Source organism: Tachypleus tridentatus, chromosome 6, assembly GCF_004210375.1.
Source record: "Tachypleus tridentatus isolate NWPU-2018 chromosome 6, ASM421037v1, whole genome shotgun sequence".
In the NCBI taxonomy this organism is placed as follows: domain Eukaryota; kingdom Metazoa; phylum Arthropoda; class Merostomata; order Xiphosura; family Limulidae; genus Tachypleus; species Tachypleus tridentatus.
In genome coordinates this window covers 99,038,024-99,062,181 of record NC_134830.1, presented here as the reverse complement: position 1 = coordinate 99,062,181, position 24,158 = coordinate 99,038,024, and the positions used below count along the sequence as shown (strand labels likewise).

Here is a 24,158-nt window from a genome sequence, read left to right as displayed (position 1 = left end):
CTTCACACTCTGACTAGTAACAAAACAGACTTAATATGCTCATAAACAAATCTTGAGTAAAAAATACTTCATTAAAAAAATCTAATTTTTTTGTGTACAAAAGATTTGTATTGTTTATTAAAAGTCTATTAAATTTTGCAAAAATCCATAGACTGCATCAAGGTTTCAAGTTGAATTGGGTGGTCCAAGGTGGAGTGCTATTGATGGAACCTACATTAGGTGGATAAGAGATAGCTAAGCGAAGCAACTGGACAATAATTAGAAGAAATCTTAGGATCATTCCCAGGCTTTGGAAAAGAGAACAGAGCCTTGCACCCTGTATTAAGAAAAACATTCTCCTACCAAATCCAGTAAAAACAACCACAAGAAGAGAAAGAGAGGCAGGAGACAGACAAAACAGAAACAGCATCTCATAATGAATGTCACTGGTCCCAACAAATGTACTGCCAGACAGAAGAAAAGCAAGCTCAAGTTCCACCAGCATAAAAAAATGATTATAGTCGTAAAAAGAACCAGCCCAAAAGGAAAGAGGCAATAACTCTACTAGAAAGTTGATGGCCAATAAGACAGGGAAATATACAGAAACATTAGTGAGATAAGAAAAGGACTACCTGAGAGTATTGGTAATGCTCTGTATATCAGCAATTTCCTGGACATTGGAGAGCAAGATAAAAGCAGATGGATAACAGACTTCCTGTTGACCTACCGAATCTTATCCCAGATGACTTTGGAAATGATGGTGAAAGAAATGCTGGTTATGAACTTTATCAAAGATTCTTTCAGATTCAAACATCTGACCTACCAAGCATGGGCACAGACCCACTGAAAAGTAATGTAGTTGGAAAGAGTGGAATGCCTGCAAATGGTATCCCAGGCATATTTGTCAGCCTTCTGTATCTACTGGCAGACAGGAGACCACCATGAATGAGGATATTTTGGGAAACATGTTAAGGTATAATGGATAAAATGAACAGCTGCTTCAACTGTACGATCAGTTGCTGCTTCCATGCAGTCTTTAAAAGATGGAAGGCTAACATAAGCAGAACCACATTTTGATAGAGATAAATGAGAGCCAGTCAACCAGCTCTAACATTCACAGTGATACTTGAGTCAGGTGGCATCAACCATGGCCAATCTTCCTCAAAACAATGGGAAAATTATCACTGCCACATGGGTCACTGTCAACCCTCTAGGGAAAAAGAAACAAAATGTGAAGGGGAACAAATAAATCGATAGCAGTAAAAGACTGACTATGTGTATGAAGAAAGGTAAAAGCACCAGCACTGAGGAGAAAAAGGTTGTGTTGAGAGAGCATATGTTCCAGAAAATGACCCTTCCCACTGATATCAGCACCACCCAAGAGGGGATTGTGTCCATTCAAGTCTCCTAAGGTGAAAAAGGAGATGGCAATTGACTTACATCAGGCCTGACTGATTGTAAAATTGTAAGCTGATCTGCAAAAGAGGTGGATAGAACAAACAGTGATGGTATGACCCACAGATGGCAACAGCTCCCAAGGGTGTACCGAGTGATACAGACAAGGTAGACGTATGTGCTGCTCAACTAGCAGTGCAACACCTCCATGGACTTGACCATCACACAACTTCTTTCAGTATACAGAAAACCACCAAAAAGTTATAGTATTAGCAAGTCTCAGGAATGTTTTCTGTAAGGCGAGACATAAGGGATGATAGGAATCAATTAAGGTCTTAATGTCATCCAAATTAGAAAGAAAACTTCAACAGTTCCACTGTATTAAAGTGACCATTTTTATTCAGATGAAAGAGAACTGGGTGGAGAACACTTCGTGCAACCACTCCATTTTTTTTTTAAGTTGAAGAAGGTTTGTCATCCTCCATGGAACGTAGCCTGTGTTGATTAGGCAGATCTCTGTTGCAGGATGGAGAACCCAGTGAGTGAGAATGTGACTGAATAATGGTCCTGTACCACAAGGCTAAAGAAGATGGACCCAAGCAATTACTAAAAGCAATGGTTGGGGCAGAAACAGAAGACATTGACTTGTTAATAACTCATGTAATCATGAAGGACAAAAGACCTGTGATATGGTATGAGAAAGACTTAAATGGAGGCACAGAAAGATCTCACTGTGCTCCTACTGTTGCAGTGAAATGTAATACAGTGAAGTGGAATAGTGGACAACAGCTTCTGAACCTCAAGGTAAGAAATGTTGTTGACAGTATGTTGATGTTGCACCTTTCTCCTCCACCCACTTAGACAAAGACTGAAAGTAAGAGGTGAGAGAATCACCAAAATTCATAGTCTAACACCACAACAAGCACACATTAAAGAACTATGACAAGATGCCTTTGAATGCCTATACTGCTGACAGTAGAAACATCTGTGAAGGTTAGGGGTTAGGAATAAGACAGTACCATAAAGTTAAGATAACCTGGCATTACAGAAACAGACAGATATGGCATTGTAAAACTCAATACAGGAACACTGGTAGGCAGCATAATTCCTTTTTTACAAGTGAAGATATGTCAACTTGGCTGGAGAAACCAACAAGTATCTCAAACTAGGGATGTTCTTCAAACCCCTCTCATAAATAACTCCTCAGGAGGAATTCAAAGTAGTATGGGGAGTATCCTCAGTGACCTGTAACCTTAGAAGTTTGCTGTGTTTCATTGTTGGTGTTTCTAATGAGATCTCCCCAGAACACAGCTTTTTAACTACCTTTGGAAAGACAGAAAGCCCTCCTGTAATACATTGAGTAAAGAAAAAGAGAGAAAAAAAAAAAGAGAGATTTGCCCTAAAGATTTGTCAGGCAAAGAATGCAAGATGAAAAAATGAGGTAAATGTACTGAATGGGGTAGAGACTATTGTTCAGAGTCTTCTAAGTACAGTCACTTACCTATTAGGTGGTTTTTGCTTATTTCTTCAAATGAATTTGAGGGATCTATAGAAAATGAAAGTGACTCAATACCCACTGACCCAACTCACCATAGGGTTTAATGAGGGGATGCATTACAATGCCAAACAAGGATATTGTAGCAACTCCAGGGCTTTGGGACCACCAAGACCCCATTCACAAGTCACTACACACAGCAAATCTATGGATAGATGTTCAGATCCCATAGAAGATCAACTGAAGATACAAAATCTTCAAAGAAGATCCCCTCATCATGTCTAGGAAATCATATCAAGGGAAAATCTCGAAAGAGAGGATGTAACAGGTGGGTGTAGCAAGAAAGGTTTCATTTTCTATAACCAAAACGAGTTGAAAGCTATAAAAATTTGGTTTGTCTGAGCAATGATGATTTTATAGTGAGTAATTTATATTTAATTTCTTACTTATTGGAGGGGTGGAAGATAAAGAGAATATGCTCAGGACAAAATGTGGCAAGTGTCACACAAGGAGAAATTCAGGATTTCTTTTAATACTGTCTTGTAGAATTAAGAATTTAAAATGTATGTACTATTAAAATATGAATTATTAGCTAAGAGTTTATGCTACACTAATCAGTAAAGCATAAAAAGTGGATTACTAAAATTCTGAATGCAAATCACCAAAATCTCCCGAGATGCACAGTAAAGGATGCCCATTGGGATAGAGTTAATTTGAGAACAAATATACAATAAAAACATAAGTATTGCTTAGCAGTAGTTATTGTAAGTTTACTCAAGAACAAATACAAGAAAATACTAAAAGAGCTGATGCAAGATAAGCAGAACCAAAGTGTTTATCAGTAGGTACTGTGTAGTTACTCAAAGAAATATTTGACATAAAAAACAAATTACTGTACAGTGTTAGTTACACACTTACTTGAGAGCAAATGTAAGATAAAACTTAAGAAAAACTGTATGATAAAAAGAAGACGAGTATTGTTCAGCAGTAGTTATCATATACTTACTCGAGAACAAATTTTGACAGACTATCTTCTGGCTTGAAGTCAATAATCAATCTGTAAAAGACAATAGTACTGAGAATACATTATATATTATGTCAAGTTATTCAGGAATTTTCCTAGCCTTCACATGGCCAACAAAATAAACATATATAACACATAAAACTTCTGATGCTAAACTGCTATCTCAACTGAATTTGCCATGTATACTGAACAGGAATGTCTTGTGTTACAAGTTTTGAAACTTAGTGCTGAACTATTAGAGGACACAAGTTATAAAAAATTTCGTTTCTTTGTTTGAAGTTAAGCACAAAGCTACACAATAAGCTCTCTGTGCTCTGCCCAGCACAGGTATCAAAACCTGGATTGTAGCATTTGTATGTCTGTAGGCATACTGCTGTGCTACTGGAAGGCATAACAAGAAACAAATTTATAAATTAGAAGAAAAAAGTGAGAAAAAAAGACATGGAGCTTTCTGCATGATAAACAGAAATATATAAATAAATTATACTTGTTTAATAGTTTTAACCTTCTCACTGCCAGTAGCCCAAAGTACATATTATGACCTTTCTTAGAATTACATTGAAAATATAAACTACTTTATTATCATATTATGTAAACAAAGTTGGTATCAAAACGTAGTCAACTGAACTTTTAATGTTACATAAGATTTATTTTTTTAATTTCAACATTAAAAAATTCTCATTCTCCACCTGTCTGTCACATCACACTTTACTCCAAATTATTCATCTTAGATTCTTTTTCTACACCTTTCTGATCTTTTAAGTCTCCCATGAATTATACTCTTATAAATATCCCCAAGCCAAAATGTCAATGTGTAGCCTTTAAGGTTCTTGCTTTGCTGAGATACCAGCAATAAAGTGAAACCCATGGACCACTCTCCTCCCAACACAATTGTATTTCAAAAATCTCACTAATTATCTCTAGAATTTACTACTGAAAAGAAAAGATTCCAACTTATTGAATGCTTAGAGGCTAGGATTGTTCAAAAGACAGATTTTGATAATTTTCTTGCCAGTTTAACTTGCTTGCTATTGCTGGAACTCAGCTTGATCAGCTATAAGAATTATTTCAATATAGTTATAGCTTAATTTGAAACCCAGTTAAATAGTTTTAGGACATTCTACTTTTTGTGAATAGCAATATTTCAAATTAAATACTTGAATTACAAAAATTGTTTGTGAGATAACACTATTATTATAAAATAGCAAGCATAATGAATATTGAAGAATTCCTACTTCTGAATCCAAGAGCTTGAAAAAGAATATATTTCAAACTTAAGTATAAGATTTCTGAATTTTTTATGTACATCTTTTATCTATTGCTTTAAAAGTAACAAAAATGTAAAAATCAGAAACTTATGTTAAATAAGAAAGTTTAAATAAAAAATAATTACATTAGCAAATTAATCATGATTGCATGCATACATCACAAGTTCATACTTTCAAAAAGCTGTCCACATAAAATATAGTTTTCTGTGTACTCTGAAATGATCTAAATGCATCTGTAATGAATGAAACGAAAGGAAAAGTCTATTAGCTTAGGTTGTAAAAATAAATATTATTTGTCTGCTGCAATGTGCAGTCATTCTAGAAAGAAGTGTAATTTAGATTATTAATTTTTTTTATGTGGTGATTATAATGGTTAGACAAACTGACCAAGTTGATGTATAGTTAACGTTAGGGTAGAAATTTAAAGATAAAATACAAGTGCACTGAAAAACAACCTTTAATATTCATTTAGGATATAAAAGAGGTTATACAAACAAAATATGAAGACTGTAAGATGAAAATCAATGTGTCTTTTTCCTTAAGCTTAAATTGTCTTGTACCCACCCAGTCTCAGTAAAGAATCTGTAAATTATGAGACAATTATTTTAAAAAATCATGTTTTTTTGTGAAGATGTACTTACTACATTCAAAGATATGCAGTGAAATTCCACTGTAATGCAATAGTCTGGGTCCAAAAATGTGGGGTTGTGCTATACTGGGAACTTCCCATCCCTCAACTGCCCACTCTCTCCTCTCATTCCCCATCAACCAAATATCCTGTCTGTTCCCACAGTTGATTTTTTATTGACATTCATACAGCATGCTAGGCTATAAACTCTAATTAGTGCTCCAAAGGCAAAAGTCACCTTTAGTATAGGTAATTTTGTTTATGAAATACTTTTTGCAACTCCATAGGATAGCTTCACCATCTCAATATTTTGGTCAAGTTGTATATGCTATGTTCCCATTTTTCTTTATGACTGAGAACCCATTCAACTTGCAAAATGTAAATCCCACGATGTTCAAAATTCTCCCAGATATTTCATTTCAGTTTTTAATAACAAAAGCCACAATATGATATTGGCTCAGAGGTAAGTCTGCAGACTTGCAATATTAAAAATTGAGTTTTAATACTAGTGGTAAGCACAACACAGATAAACTATTGTGTAGCTTTATGTTTAACTACGAACAAATAAACTTTAAATATAAAGCTTTGTCTGCCAAGGTAAGTGATTACATAGGTAAAAAAAACTACTTGGATTTAAGTTGAAATTTATTGTTTATAAAAGGTATAAGAGAGCCTACTTAACCCTTTGAGCCCAGGGTTCCCCCACCAATTTTAAACCCTTGTAGAAAATGTTTATTTTTAATTTAAAAACTAAGAATAGTTTACAAAGTGGTTTCCCAAAATGTTACAACACACCTTTGGGTCTATAGTACAAAACAATGAATTTACTTATTCATAACATTTCTTATAGCATACTCATCATTGATAATACAGTTCAGTGATTTATTACCAGAATTAAACTTTGGAATGATAAGCCTCAAATCAGTTCTCAATGTCAGAACCATTGCACAAAAACACTTATAATTTGCACCACGAAACTTTTCAGTATGCTTCAGAAGGTCCTTGTCTTTGGCTTCTGAAATTTCCTCTCTTTGTCTGCTTGTTTTTCTCTGCACATACAACACAACTGTTGTTTAAAGCTGCTACTTGTGGTCACTCAGGCAGGTGTACAGGGACACTTGGTTCATTCAGCAGTTCTGTCTCATCTCAGCTGGACTTTCAATGTGACATAAGGACCTGTGTGCAACAGTGTATCCCTACTAATTCACAACACAGTTAATAAACAAACATACAAAAGGTATGAACACATTTTCCAGTTTCCTTATGTGGTTTGTAGCAGTTTTGTATGACATAAGCATTATAGGCACACCAGACAAAGGTTTTCACCATAAGTCGTCTTAGCCAATTGTCATGGCATCTATATCATTGCAGCTTCATTATCTGGTCATTCTTTTTTGGTGCCGGCCATGTACGTATTATGGGCTTTCACTAAAGTTAGGCATGACACTGGCATTCATTTGTGGTCCTTGTTGTCATAGCAAATACAGTTACATCAGTATCACTGATATACTTTGTTGCCAAAAGTAAACTGGCTTCTTGTCACATCATACAACAGCAGCTGTCTTACCATTGTACAACAATGAATGAGAACCATGATCTGCTTTCTTTTTTAACACGTCCTTAGGAAATTTCTTCCTGTTGGTCAAAGCTGTACTGTACAATCATGTACCTTGTTTCTCCAGCAAGTACTCTGCAACATTTACAGAAGTGTAAAATTGATCAGTATATACACAGTGACTGCATCCTTCAAATGGTTTGCACAACCAATCCACCAAGCACCTTGTCATACCCAGTGCTGTCTCCAGTGGCTGATCCACATCAACATTCCCCATATACTCTTCTGCATTCACAATGTATCCACTTTTGCTTTCACAGACAAGAAATGTTTTTAGGCCCCACATGGTCAGTTTGTCTTTGATATATTGCTTTATGCTCAGTGCATTTTTTGTGGATATCATTCCTTCATACAGTGATAGTTCACAGTCTAGCATATAGTATCATTGAAAGTTAGCCACATTGATGTCAAAAATTGATCTGCTCTTGTATATTTTGTCCAATTTGTCAACATTGAGATCTCTTTCACTTACACAATGCAAAAATAACCAAATAGCTAGAAATAGATCGAGTGAAAATCTTACCAAATCCAAGTGTAGATGTAATCCAACTATCCTTCTAGTACATCTCATACCTATCTTTGTAGCTCAGCATCTTCATAGCAAGTCAACACCCAAAGAAAGCTTTTAGTTCTGGAACAGTTCCCAGATCAAATGATTTACTATATTAGTTGTAAGGTTTTTTCTTCTTTTATATATTCAGCTTGACAATTTGTTTCCTGTGCTATTAGGTTCCATACAGATTCATCCCAAAACAATGTAAAAAAAAATCCAACAGCAAACTCTCATTAAAATTGAATTTGTGATTTTTTTTACCTACATTTTACAATGATTTAAATTTGGCATCTGCAGCTAAAAATGAAATAATGTTAGTTGACCAAGTCAAATGACAATTATCAAGAATGTAATGCTGACCTGTAGGATTGAAAGAGTTAATATTAAACTGTTTCTTAAGAAAGAAATTTCTACATGAAGGTTCAATTATTACAAATAGCTGAAGGCTGTATTATTTCATTAGCTGCTAAACTTAACTTACAAAAGTTTAGTTATTACATTCACTTTATAAAGTGTACAGCTATATTTTTGGCAAAATGTGATCACAATAATTCATACCCATACAAATACAGGTAACATATGAATTTAATTCTAACTATGTCGATATACACATCTGTGGAGTTTCTTTACGATAAAAGACTGACCTTGCTGAAGTATTTCCACAGAAAGAGTTGTTGTTAGGAGAGGAAGGGAGACCAAGTGACTGAATAATGGAGGAAGCATTTGTTCCATCTTTTACATCAACTGTAACCGTCAGGTTTTTATAGTACATCAGCATACAGCCAGAGTAGTTCATGAATCCAGGTATGTCATCAACTTTAGCTCCTAGTAAGCTTCGGCCATGGCGTATATAGACTTCTTTTGAATCTTGAGCGTCCTGTTAAATACAAAACATTTTATAAGACCAAATTACAAGATCAGTTTCATCACAGGAACATTTTCGCAGAAGATATTAAATTGTATGCATTATGCTTGGCTCAAACTGCATTTGAAAGCTTTCTAATATCTGACAGATGACCATGATGGTTTAATTGCAACTTCTATAAATCTATATCAACTACAGACAAGTATACCTTTGAAATTTAAAACTACACATGATGTATAAAATCTAAAAAATTGTGATAGATACTGATATTTTATGCTCTTCAAAAAAACTTTTTATATTGTTTTACAACAGAAAATTCAACATTACAACAGCTTTACTTTTTCTAAGGTCTTCCAATTTTACACATGAAAAAGTAAGATTGGGTCATTCCATGTCAAATCATCCAGATTTTGGAAAATTTTCCAGATGACCCCCTCAAAATGCCTTGAAAAAATTCACGTGCTCATCTACCCATATAATGAAAAATTGCCAAAGATTAGATCAATATCTCTAATAGTTTCTTATTTACAGCCCTGTAAAATTTAAGTAATATTTTTTATTTTTGACAAATTCATTTTCGGGCAACTTTGGCTACTTAAAGCTACAAGAGTAATGGTGGTAGAAGGATGAAATTCGCTACTGACTGAATTAATCTCACAGAATTCAAAAATGGTCTTAAACCAAGTTTATCTCTCTTAGGATTTGCATAGTGAGGCAGTAAAATCACCTGAAAACCCAAAATCATAAAAAAAACATTGGTTTATTTAATAAGCCTTATCTCTAAGACTTAATATGATACAAAGCTCACATTTCCTATAACATATCAATTGATAAATCAGCAATTGTTGTAATTAAAGGTCTGTTAGATCTCCTGTAAAGAAATGTAGCTGAATGCAACTTTTTATGATTTAGCTAAAAATAGCCCAACTTCAGACCACAGTTTGACCATGTCACCAGTTATTCAGCCTTTTCAGATTTTTACCATATATTCTTACATCTCTGAATACGATCTACAAAACAAATCAAGATGGTGTTCAACCTACATTTTGAGTTATAATTTTTTTAAAGTATCCTCTGACCATACATTTATTATTTAAAAAAAATTCAGTTCAGGTGTGTTACTGTGTTATTTTATAATTACTTTGAAAGAACTAAAGATAATAATATATTCTAATGATAATATCCTACACTTTAAAACCTTTTTTCTAGCATTAATGACATTTTCCATGCCATTAGAGACTACGAATGTAACAAATCCTTTTAGCATATATCTAGCACATAATGTCTGAACAATTTTGAAAAAGCCAAAACTATCACTATAATTCTATCTCATCAACAAGTCCTGACCATTACAGTGACAGAAAATAAATATTTCATGTTTCTATAAGATTTTTTAAAAACATTAGTTTAAACACACATGCATTTCATAAAGTTCTCTCTTTTTAATTAAACATGGATTTTTTTTTAATATTTGCATCAAACCACACTCCATTTTTTGTAGATTTAAACAAAAGATGTATGACACTCTGAAAGACAACATTTAATTTCTAATATTGCATTAAAGTTATTACAAATTCTATTAGATTTTTAAGGTTCATGCTTCCAGCATAAGTTGAAAAATATTTAAACATTATTAAAAATACATGAAAAACATTGTAAAATCACTGCAAACATCTGTCACAGTTTAATGACAGCTATTAAATATGACAGTGAAATTTTATTTATTTGTTTCAGATGAAAAGTATAAAACAGAGTATATTTGCATATCTTATATGACTTTACTAATATTTACTGGTTCACTAAAGTCAACTTCTATGTTTCTGTCTCACAACACTATCTACTTCTTTTAAACTGAAAATATATGACTATAAATAGTTTGAATTTATGACTGCAACAGTAATAGTTATTCAACAAATGAAATTCTTTACATTTTAATTTCAAAGGAGTTGGAGGTTTTTTTTATTGCAATGATCATCACAAAGCTTTGACTATCCAGTTACAATTTGTATTGAAGACTCTGTTGCCTTTATCTGAAGGAAAATATCTTGGAAAGAAACGTTTTCTACTGATTTGATTATTTTACATAAAATGCATTGAATATTTTTTTAAATGTTATCAATTATTGATTAATAAAGACAAAAATCTGTAGTCTCATACAAGTACATACAATTAATGAAAATTTACTTCTATTAACTCAATAAATAAGATCATGTCTTTTCACTCATTCACACAAAAATTTCATTCATTTACCCTTTACAATTCAAATAACAAAATTTGGAAACTGAATCCTAATTATTTCTTTGTTTTCACCTGCTTTACCATTCCTTCATGCTGTTTCATGACATTTCTTAGTAATATTTATAATTGATATATTATCAAACATTTCTCTTAATTGAAGATACTTTGTAAATTCCATAAATACAAGAGTGAATGACAACTGATTAAATGCAAAAGTTTCATTAAATTTTAATTGTTGTGTGAAATCGTAAAATATTATTCTGCACTTTGACACAAGAAATAATCACACAAAAAAATGGTAAAGTTGTTGTAACAATGATGAACATCATGATAAATAAAGTCAAGGTTTTTATTTTAATGGTAATGAAGTTCCTGAGCAGTGAACTTTACAATATTTACAAGTTTTTAGTAAACACTATACTCTTAAATATAGTTAACTTAATAGTAAGCTAACACTTACCCAAGAAGGTTGAGGAGCTGTATAAATTGCAACCAATTTTTTTTTTACTCCAACAACCTGATGAAGGATACTGTTAATAGACTGGTCTGAAAAAATATTTTGCATTAGTTTTTCTAGCCAAATAAAATTTTAAAAAATTCACATCTGAAATGAATAGGTAACTCAAGAAATTATCCAGGAACTATTTTTTAAAAACTTGACAAATTAACAATTATTCATGACATAATTAAACAAATGGTTATTTTTGGATTTACATATATACATATATAAAAATAATACAAAAGTGTTCAGGACCATAAAAACAATTTATACAAGATTATAACATTTGTCAGAATTATCAGTGAGGCTTATCAGCAGAAACAGAGAGTGAACTATATTAATACCTTGGAGCTATGAGTATGCTGTGAGAATTTTATATTTAAATATTAGTCTAAATGTTTTTTAAGATATTAATTAAATGAATATTAAGAAGGAATAAATTTAAATGAAAAAATGTTTTATCTAATTAGGCTACTAAGTTTATAAATCACAAAAATTTCAAAATGATAAACAAGATAAAAGATTATTATTTTATGATCATGTTGTGGTATATGACTGTAAGACTAAAACATAAAGCTCTGTATGTTATACTATGTGTTGCTTTCACCATTTTTTATAAAAGCTTAGTTCTGATTTATTAAAACAATCTGAACCAGGAGCTGCAGTATGCAATACTTAGGGCCTAAAATAAAAGTTTCTTTGCTATTGGTTATAAACCCTCCTAAAACCATGACTCAAAATACTTGGAAAAGATATTTTTTTCAGGTTGTTTTATGAAAATATTTTGAATGAAATGAGAAAAGGTGAAGGGTCTGAAAATAATTTCTGGTGATCAACAGATCAAAAACTATGAGGTGATATAATAAGTGATCCAAGTGTGAATGCATTAAGTTTTGCACATTTCAATTACTACATTTGTTTTAAATGAAAAAATCTAACTATCTAAGCAATATAACTTTGACTCTGTATTTCAAAAACTTTGATCATGCCATAAAAACTGAAAGTTCATTCATTCTCATGTTGAAAATAAAAATACTGTTATTCAGTTTAGAATTTTTAGGTACATGATATTAAATTGCATGACATGGGTTGGTTGGTTTGGTGTTTTACGATGCAAAGCAACTAGGCTATCTGCACCAAACATCTGGTAGAAAGTTAAAATTAAAGTAAAATTATTAAAACTTCTAAAAGAAAATTACATAACAAAGTTTAATTTTTGAATTAAAAACATAAATAGCATTAAATCCAATTTTTAAATCTAGTCTACAGCAGTAAGAGAAAAACTAGAGTAATACAGGCTGTAAAGGACTTTTTGTAGCATAATTGTAATTATCATAACTCGCCAGGAAGACTAACAGTTAAGTTCAAAAACCACAGCTGGTCACCTGAAGTTGGCCTTTCCAGTCCTGGTTTTAAGTTATTTGATGTTATGGCCCTTTTCAAAAAGTAATACAAGTTTTAAAAGACTTGCAGCAAATTTTAATTACTATAACTCACCAGGATGACTAACAGGTAGATCAAACAGCAGCATCAGTCACCTGAAGTTGGCGTTTCCAGCCCTGGTTTTTGAGTTATTTGACATAACAGCCATTTTCTAATTTCAAGTTGAACTAGATGTACTTGGATTCTTAAAAGTTAATCACATTAAGAAAAGTATAATGTTATGGACAAACCTTGGGACAGAACATGCTTAAAATGGTGCCATCGTTGTGAATCAAAATAATGACAAAAAAGTAAAATGTGGCTCATTGTGATCTGAGTATTACACAAACTACACACTAGTATATCAGTTCCAGATAAAAGAAAATGAGTTAAAAACTGTGACCAATGCGTAGTCTAGTTAGAACAACTTCCTCTTTCCGATCCTTATAGTAACAAGATGGCCAAAGTCCAATACAGGGTTTTATTTGGAAAAACTTGTTTTCACGTTCCTCACTCCAAGTCAACTGCCATCTGGCATGGAGCTGAGCCTTGAATACAGGACCATAGTCCACATATGGATCACAGCAGTGACAGTGCCAAAGCAGACAGATGTAGCTGCAGTGTCAGCAAGCCCGTTTCTGCAATTACCAATGTGGCCTGGTATCCAGTAAAACTGGATAGAAGTAGATGTTAAAGAGAAATGGGGCCAATTGGTTTTGAATATTTGTTAGAACAGGGTGAGAACTAATGTGAAGCAATTCCAGGGCCAGTAAAGAACTAAGCGAGTCAGTATAAATAATGCAATTTGAGTACTGCTTAGCTTCTATATGAAGCAGGGCAAGTGAAATGGCATACAGTTCAACAGTGAACATAGAAGCTATAGAGGGGATTCTGAGCACAACCACCAAACCCACAACAAACCATGGCAGAGCCCACACAGTCACCTGGTTTCAAACCATATGTAAAAATAGGAATGGAAAAATGATTCGAAAGATGTTCAGCAAATAACAGAGAATACTTCCAATCAGGAATATGCACTTTTCTCAGATGACTTAAAGAAATGTCACATTTGGGGACATAATAAGTTATGGTGGGATGGGTTGATCAGTGGATACAGCAATGTTATCCAAGGACAGACCCAATTCATCCAACTGCTCCGAGATACAAAGGGCAAAAGGAGCAATGGCAGATTGTCTCTTCTGAAAAAGCATGGCCTACCGAGGAAGGAAAACACAACCCTAAGTGGGATGCTTTGGTAAGGAATGAAGTCTTGAAGCATACAGTAAGGGACAATTACAAACAGCAGAAGTACAAAGGAGATTCATGAGACTCTTATAAGTGTATAAGTTCTGAACTGAGGAAGTGCAGAAAGCCCAGGTGCAAAGCTGAAGTTCCTGATGATGGACGGGGTCCATCAACTTTAAGGCCGAGGTCCTGGCAGAGCCATAGACCAATAATCCATAGTCTAGTTTCAACTGAATAAGAACAAAATATATCTTTAGCACAGAACATTGATCCACTCCCCAAGTGGTGGAAAATAAGATACAAAGGATGTTTAATGCTCTTGTACATTTGACCCATAGCTGCATGATGGGTGGTATAGAGGTCAGCTTATGGTCAAAGATTAGCCCCAAGAACTTTTATCTCAGGGTGAATACCCCGTTAGCAGCCAAAGTGCATGCAAACGGTTTTACAGAGAGAGAAGTTAAAGCCATTTGCTGTGGTCCACTTCAGTAAACAATTGAGGGCAGTTTGTAGTCCCTGCTCAACATATCTCGTGTCGACGACTGACATGACATGTGAAAGTCGTCGACATAAAGCCCATTTGCAACAGTGAGAGGGAGTTGTTCAGGGATGGCATTAATCTTTATACTGAAAAGTGTGACACCCAAAACACAGCCCTGAGGGACTCCAAGTTCCTGTAAAAAATAATGGGAAAATGTCGAATCCACACAAACTTGGAATTGCATGTCTATTAAAAAATTAATAAAAATGGGCAAAGAGCCATGTATCCCATATAAATGGAGGTCTCACAAAATGCCATACCTCCAAGTTGTATCATAAGCATTCTCAATGTCAAAGAATATTGATACAAGATGTTGTCGTTTGAGAAAAGCTCCTCTGATTGACGTTCCAGATTGAATCAGGTGGTCCATGGTGGAGCACTGTCATCAGAATCCACACTGGGTGGGCGAGAGAAGGTTGTTTGATTCGAGGAACCAAACAAAATGAGCATTAACCATCTTTTCTAAGGTCTTACAGAGACAGTTCGTCAAAGCAATTGGACAGTAGTTTGAAGGAATCTTGGGATCCTCCTTAGGCTTAGAGAAAAGTAGGACAATAGCCTAATGCTTGGCATCAGAAAAAACATTCTTCTACCAGATCCAGTTAAAAACAATCAGATGAATAGCAAGAGAACCAGGAGATACATGGCACAGCATTTCATAGTGTACATCATCAGGTCCGACCTATGTACTGCCAGACTGATGAACGGCCAGTTTAAGTTCCACTAGTGTAAAGGGACGATTATAATCATAGAGACAATCAGCTCGAAAGGAAAGAGGTTATGGCTCTTCCTGAGTCTTGATGGCTAAGAAGGTGGAGGATGAAGCAGAAGTGCTAGATACCTGGCAAATACTTTCACCTAATGTATTGGTGATACTCCAGGTATCAGCTACTTCCTGGACATCAGAGAGCAAGATCAAGAGGGGGACAAAATTATATTGCACACTGACCTTTAGAATCTTGTCCCATATGACCTTAAAACTGGTGGTAGAAGATATAGTGGTCCATCACAAAGCCCATCATTTCTGTACAAAATAAACTGCCGAAAGGTGACTGTATCGCTAGGTTTCAGAAATGTTTTCTGTAAGGAAAGACATACAGGATGGTAGGAAGCAATCACTACTTTGATGTCATCCACATTAGAGTGGAAACCTTGACAGTTCCACTGTATGAAGGTGGCCATCTTTATTTATGTGTAGGCAAATTGGGTAGAGAACCCTTCTGTTTATGACCACTTCTTTTTCTTTGCTGTTTTTATTCGAGGAAGGTCTGTCAACCTTCCTGGATCCTGCCCATGGTTGATTGTGCAAGTCTTTGTTGTTGGAAGAGAATTCCAGTGACTTAGGATGTGATCAAATGATCGTTTTGAATCTTGGGGTAGGAGAAGATGTGGATCTTGGGGTTTGATGGAATGTATGTTAGGAACAGAAATGGGTTGACATTGGATTCATCAACTTTTTAAACCATGAAGATCAAAAGACTTTTCATTTGGTTTGAGAATGATTCTTTTGGAGGCACAGAGATATCAGTCTGCACTCCCACTGTAGTAGTGGAATGAAGTGCAGCAGCATAAGTCCAAGATGAAATGGTGGACAGCAACTTTTGAGTCTCAGGATAAGTTATGTTTTGAATTGTTTTCAAATGCTGCACACATCAAGGAACCACAATGCAATATATTCAAGTGACTGAACCACTAACACTGGAAACATCTGAGAGGGTTTGGAATGTATGGCCGTACACTACAATTAAGATAACCTGCCTTGATGGTAGCAGGTGAATGCAGTGTTGTAAATGTTAGAATGAGAACACTGGTCAGCCTCATAATTCGATCTTTGTGAGTGGAGATACGCCTCACTGCAGAAACTCCTTGAATTGAGAAACCACTGAGAATCTGTGACTCGGTGATGTTCTTCAAATCCCTCTCAACAATAACTCTTCATGATGGATTAAAAGTAGCACAAGGCATAACATCAATAGAAATATCCCCAATCGCCTTTGAATGGAAGAGGAGTTCACTATGTTGAGATGGGGAAGTTTCCATTAATATGTCACCAGAGCAAAGCTTCTTTACTGACTTTGGAAAGCCAGTACGTCCCTCTAGTCCCTTCTAAATGTAAAAAGGGAGACATTTGCCCTACAGGTTTGACTGAAAGAGAATGTAGTATAAGAAAGTGAGGTACAGGTGTTACAGATGTTGAAGACTGCTGCTCAGAATCTTCAAGACGTGGTCATTCACATGTGGACTGTTTTTTCATTATTTTATTAAGTTTTTATTTGGAGGATCCATAATAAAAAAAATATTTCAGTGCCCACTGACCCCACCCACAGTGGAGCCCTACGAGGGGATGCATTACAATGCCAAACAAGGTCATTGCAGCAATACCAGAGTTTTGTGAACACTATACCCAAACACCAGCATCAGATACAATGTCCACAACACCTATTGAGAACATCCAACACTAGTACTTGGTTGACCCTAGCCCAAGTGGACTAGCTGACTGACCCTAGAGGGACCACCCCAAGGCTGCCCATCTACAGGAATTCAAAGAAATAGTGATGTGTTGGATCTCTCTACCACCAGGATTCTCTCCTCCTTTTCACAGGTTACCACACACAGCAAACAAGTGGGTGGATGTTTAGATCCCAAAGGAGGCAAATTGAAAGAACAGAACCTTCCCTGGGAGGTCCCCTTATCACGTACAGGAATCCACACCGAGGGGCATGACATGGGAAAAAATATATATATTATTGTGTTTTCAAGTAGCTACTGAATATGGCAAACGACAAAAAATGCATACTTAGAATGTGCTTTTAAAGTAGAAGCTGTTGACAGTTTTAATAAAGGTTTTAAAATAGTGTAAATATAAAACATTTATTTTATTTAATTATTAAATTTCACTGGTTTTTTTTACTCTTAAGTGGATATGACACTAAAGTTACATTATAAAAAGGTAGATATTTATAACAAGTTATTATTAATTAAGTATATAGCAGTAGAAAAACATATAATCATACTATCTCCAAATGGCTGGTATGGTTATTAAAACTTTTATTAAAATAGAGAACAATGTTTCGACCTTCTTATGACACTGTTGACAGCATGGTCAAAACCTTAAAAATCTAGGATGAAAATATTAAGTTCAAAACACTCACTGAAAAAGTAAAGAATATTTGGTACTGTCATTTATACCTGGTTTGTTTGTATGTTGTCAAATAATAAAGCAATGTAGTAAACAAAATAATTTTTCTCCACTATATAAACTGATAAACGTAGTGAGCTAAATTCTTAATATAACTAAAGATTATATTGATTTAATGGAAAAATTGGTACATTTAAAATATGTGAATGTAAAAAGTGTATATTAGACAAATTAACTAAACTGACCACTTAGTTATTGGTTTGTACATGTAAAGCTTTTTTTTTTTTTGAATCGGAAAATATATTTCAGGTATGTATTTACTTTTGTGCACCAATAAGAGCTACTATCTTGTCTGCAACTTCTATGAAATTTCCTGCACATGCCACAATCCTTGAACAACTCCCATCTCTACGCATATGTGTATTCTGTGATAGCCCTTCACCAATAGAAGGGCAACATGAATTCATGCATAATCCCTATAAGTACTTACACATGATTATACACTCATTCTTGATGAGGCAAAGATAAAATGCACTTAAAGTTGGAAGGAAGGGTGGGAAGGTGGTGCACAGAATTAAGTATCTATCTAAAATGCATTATCAAGTACATAAAATATTAACATCAGAAATATTACTTTATTCTATGCACCACTAAGAGCTAGTCATCACTGAGAGTGCTGATAGTTACAAAGACAAGCTCTTTTACAAAATTGTTACAGAAAGGCTAATGGGCATGGCTTCTATGAGACTGGGGATCACCTAGTGGAACAGCACCAGATGGGAGACTGCATCCTTCTCAAACAGGGAATACACTATGCCTCATTTGTTGTTATTTATTCTTTCTTATATTACATTTACATCACAGAGAGATTTACAGTAAAGGATGTCAGGTAAATCCAGTATCAAGTGGTGACATGTCACAAAGATGGGCTAAACATCCGCCAGGAAAGAGGGTCCAATGAAAACTGAGAAGCCACAAACTGAAATCAAGGAATAACGAGAAAGTGATATAAAAAGAAGTCAACGACATCATGGGGATGACAAGAAAGATGGGAATAATAGCCCTGAGTGGGGTGGAAAACAGGTTATATATCTCTTGCCACCTGTAGGTAGGACACAAGCTCTAAAGATGATGAAATTGCTGAGGATTGATGGGAACAGGACAGAAAAGGGTATGATGAAAAATAAGAAGTGGAATATGAAAGAAGAGAGAAAGAAATAAGAAAAAAATGTACACAACCCTGGGGCTGATGGAGAGAGATCAAAGTGGCAGACACAGGCATTGATGGGACAACAGCACAGGATAATTTTCAAAGAAGCCACTGCTAAGAGTGGTAATAGCTAACTGTTTGGCAGTGAAATAACAAAATAAAGCAAGTGAAGAAGCAAAAGGAGAATGTTAGTCCAATGTGACTCCCAAGGATGTAGGACGGAGGAACCTATGGACCAGTGCCTTGAAAAAATCAAGGAAAACAGAAAACTGTAGCAGAGCAAAGTCCCAAAATTCCAAGGAGTCAGGAAAACCCCTAAATATAAACTTGTAACCAAAAGGAAAGACAAAGGTCTTGGATATGAGAGAAAAAGATAAAGAAACCAAACTGAAGAGATCACAGAAACAAAAAAATAAAATAAAAATCAAAACAGAGAAGAAGAAAAAGAAATGGAAAACAAAGTGGCAAACAAAGAGAAATAGATAATATTTACTGAAACTATTAGGGGTTTAATGAAGATTTTCAGTTTGGAGGAAAGAGTTGAGATAAAGGAGTATGGTAAAGATATACAAAAATTATCAGCTAGTTCAAGAGAAAGACAAAGTAGAAGAAAGAGGATTACTCCAAGGAGAAACAAAAAACATGAGACAGTGTGGATGCAAAAATATTAAAGTCATAAAGATGAGTAGGACAAAAAATGTGCAATAACATGGAGTTGAGATAAAAGGAGGCACACAAGGTAAAACAGCCAAAGAGACATTATGATATATAGGTATAAAAGATAGAATGTCACAAATCTGGTTCATGAACATAGTAAAAATAAAAATATCAGGGAGAAAAGAGCCAGAAACAAAAGTCAGAGGTGGAACAACTGACTAAAATTATCCATAAATGAGGCAGACTCCATAAGAGGCAAAGCAACAAATCAATTAGGGACCAGAACTGGAGAAGAAACAGACTGAAAGGAACCAACCATCTGAAGCATAAAAGTAGAATCATTATCGGTTTAACTTCTTGGTACCCTATGGTTCATAACAGCTCCATAAGAATTAATATTATGGACTACATAAATTATTACAAAGTATCTTGCCATGGTGTAAAATCTGAGGCATGTCACACTCAGTTGAAGAAAATACCTGAAAACGGATGTTTGGATCTTAGGACTTCTTACATATATTTTGTTTAGCAAACACTATTGAAAGTAGTGTAAAGTACAAGCTGAAAGTTTGTGCAAATGAAGCTGCAATCAGGCAGATGGAAGAAAAGTGTAACAAAGACAAAAACAATGTAGCACAAAAGAAAGACTAAAATGACAAGAAACTTAAAGCATAAGAAAAACACATCTGAACACAAGAACAGGCTTGTGATTATGTGCTGATGCTCATGGGGATTACTGGTAATGGTTGAGGGGTACAGCATTATGATAACTACATCATAAGCTGGCACAAAATAAACAGAAATATAAAGAAGTTAGAATTTTTTCAAGGCTTGTGGCATACTCAAGAACTACTATAGCTATGCATGAGGTCCATATTTGTATTTGCCCCTTTAAACTTTGATTTTTATGTAATAATCTATTTCTACTAACACAAGCATCAACATGTTTGCACACACGTTTTATACATATTATTGAACCAATAATTCAAATTCTACATTTGATTCTGTGTGAGTATTAAAGCACTATCTCACCAATATGTTTTAATGCCTCTCCTCTGTTTTCTACTTGTGTTGATGGTAGTTTGACAATCAGCACATCAACATCTTCCAATGATGACCTGTTAAAGTTGCCATCACCTACAATCAGCTTTTTTACTTGATATTGAGTAGTTGCTTTCTCAAGACTCTGGACTGGTGAAGTAACTGCTGGTAAAACAACTGATGGATGACTGTCTAGTTGGCCCTATAACAAGGTTCTTCAGTGGTCAGTATTAACATTACATTTGATAAGATACATTCTCAGAATGTAAAATATGCAGTGAATATCAAAATTACCTATGAACCTCAAAAAATGAGACATCATTTGAAAAAAACATTCTTTTATGTGAAGTATTAAAACAAAAAATACAGTATTTTAACTTTTCTTAATACTAATAACTTTCTCATCCATCATTAGTGTAACCATGCTGAAAAGCAAGTTTTTGCATAACTTTCTAAAATTCTATGCAATTCATAGAACTTGTAGTTTTATTGGTATTACTAATGGCTTAAATTATCTCCAGTTCTCATTTTCACCACATGTAACATGTTTTCATATATTAAGCTCCAATGAAATTATAAAAATACTTTCTTCACTTCCTACAAACAAGGCATTTTAACAAACACTAAAACTTAATTTTAATATTACAATAACATTTTAATACTTTTTTCATATATATACTTCTTTTTCTAATAATGTATTCTATTTACTTGCTGAAAAAGAAATATAATGATCAAGAAAGAGATTTATCTATACACTAATATAATTATAGCTCCCTGTTAGTTTGCAATGAATATTTTAGGTTTATACAAAATAGAATATCTTACAGCGATGTACTGAACCAAACAGCTAATTAGACAACTAAATAACGTTTCAGTTAGCAAATTCTTTTTATAAAAATCTCTAGTGACACAGAAATGTGATGAGCTCATTATTACATCAAACAATTATATACCTAGAAAGAAAATATTCTTGTCATATTTTGTTAACTTTTACATTAGGAATCAATCAATTCTGGTGGAAAATAATGTCTTAAGATACCGTACAATTTTGTACAAGACAAAAACATAAATACCTCTATGAATAACCTGTACAAGAACCAATCTCATGTTTTGAACTGTAAAAAACTCATCCTGAGAAAGAAGTTTTTCAGTGTGCATTTTCTTACTAAACAAATCAGAAAGTCTCAAAGAGAGAGAGAAACATGATCCTGAAGATAAGATCTAGTTTCATATGGTATGTTAACTTGTTCTATACATACTATTATTCTCAAGATAGAAGAAACAAATTATATAAATTTAATAGGTTCTGCAAAGTGAAACTTTTCAAAAAGTAGCCTTAATGAATACTGTCTCATTAATTAGGATGAACTTATTCTTTATCATCATCTATTGGAATAATCAGTGTATATCTTATGCACTTGTCTAAGGTTTTAAACATGAAACAGTGTTATCATACTAATGACAGAAGTTTAATAAAAAAAATGGATAAATTCATTACAGCAAACAATTTATCTCTACAAACATCCAATTCTAGAAAAGGCTAAGTGTTTCTTTGGAGCACTGTTTCTTTATACATAGCTTTCTTGTACTAAAGCTATGCTGGGGATTATAGCAAAAACAAAGCCTGTCGGACCTTAAAGTAATAGCAGTTTTTTTACTACTTTATTTTTTATTCTTCATTGTTTTTTTTTGTTTTTTTTTCAATGTGGTTTCTAAGGAACTGCAATTGTCATGTAAGAATATTATGATAAATTTGCCACAGGCATGATTTAAGGCAGGGGTTCCCAACCGGGGGGTCACGAAGCCTTGGCGGGGTCGCAAATCCTTGGCAGGGGAGTCACGAAGCCTTGGCAGGAGAGTCGCGTAGCCTTGTTAGAAGTAGCTTGGGATAACATTAATTTTATTTCATCAATTACATTTTCATGTCGCGAGTGCCAAAAGGTTGGGAACCCCTGATTTAAGGAATGGTTTCCAAATGAGATCCAGTTATTATGTCTTTATATTTTACAAATCACATAGTTTTTCTAAAGGAAACTTAATATTCATTAGAAATAACTTTATGAATTATAAACCATTACAGTGAGAAATTTATAAAGACCTGAAACGTATAGATATTTTGTTCTGTGCTGTTTTGATTTAGAGATTGAAAGATTAAGTCCTATACTGCTCACATGAAAAGGTGGAACTAAAATAGACAAAATTAAAAATTTTACTAAATTTAGTGTGTGAAAATATGTGGGCAGATATTTTTATTCAGTTCTTTATAATCTATTTACTTTATAGATGTAGAAACAACTGCTGATTATAATTTAAAGCATACAACATTGGTTTCTTGAGAAACTAATAGTTTCATGTATGAAGAGTGAGTAATTACATACATTTATGTTCAAATCAAACTTGAAACATTTTCAAAATCAATTCTCAAATAGTTAATTTTCAATCTGATAGTAAGGATTAACAACAAACACACCTTTAGAGTTGTGAAAATGCCGTCTTCATTTAATCTGTTGTTATCATACTGATAGAAGTCTTCCAGGCTCAACTAAAATGTAAACAATTTTAAAATTCTAAAAGTACTGTCTTTACAATTTTATTTCACTACTTCTGAAAATGTATGTTAATCTCATAAATATCATTTCACTAAAAATATATGAAAGGCATACTTAAATGTTTAAGATTTGTGCAATGAACTTTTCTTAAATATATAGTAAACACACAAAAAAGAAATTTTGATGAAATGTATGAAAAAAAACAAACAATATCAACACTAGATTTAGCATATACTTATCAATTAAAATAGTTCAAACCTTTATATAAACAATTTTTACTTATTAAAACCTCTATGTTAATAAGTCATAACAGTTTAATAAACACAATTCTTAACCTTTTCACTACAGATACAATATATTTCCTAGTGCACTTAGAATTGTGTACCCTCTATACAGTCAATAGGTTTATAAAAATATTTTTTTAAATTTTTACAAGGCAAATGAGGATTTTATTCTGTTCAGCACCAAGTATATTGACAATTACTTGCTTGTATTTCAAGTCCTTTGTTTTCTCTATAATTTCCCAGCAGTTTGAGTTTTCAGGTCCTCTTCCTTCTTCTATAAATTTTACAATAATCCTATTTCTGGTTGGGTTTCAAACTCATTTTGTAAATTATATCTACTAAGCTATTTCACCACAAGTTTGAACTATGATTGTTCTGCTTCCTGCTGAAACCTGTGGTTTCATCACTATAACTGGAGATATACTTTACTCTTTAAACTTGTCCCTGCTTTAAGTAACAAGTTAATCTGACTTGGAAAGTTACAGGCATAATATAATATTTACAAAGAACT

At 33.7% G+C, this 24,158-nt stretch overlaps 1 protein-coding gene across 1 annotated transcript in view; it reads right to left on the bottom strand.

Moving 5' to 3' along the window:
- Positions 1-24,158, bottom strand: part of LOC143253164 (V-type proton ATPase subunit S1-like) — a 42,616-nt gene that overhangs the window by 4,370 nt on the left and 14,088 nt on the right. Inside the window, exons 3-7 of the mRNA XM_076506534.1 lie at positions 23,285-23,356; positions 20,806-21,016; positions 11,521-11,606; positions 8,602-8,834; positions 3,876-3,926 (exon numbers count right to left, since the gene is read on the bottom strand). Coding sequence (XP_076362649.1) covers positions 3,876-3,926; positions 8,602-8,834; positions 11,521-11,606; positions 20,806-21,016; positions 23,285-23,356 — 653 coding nt within the window. The remainder of the gene's footprint in view (positions 1-3,875; positions 3,927-8,601; positions 8,835-11,520; positions 11,607-20,805; positions 21,017-23,284; positions 23,357-24,158) is intronic.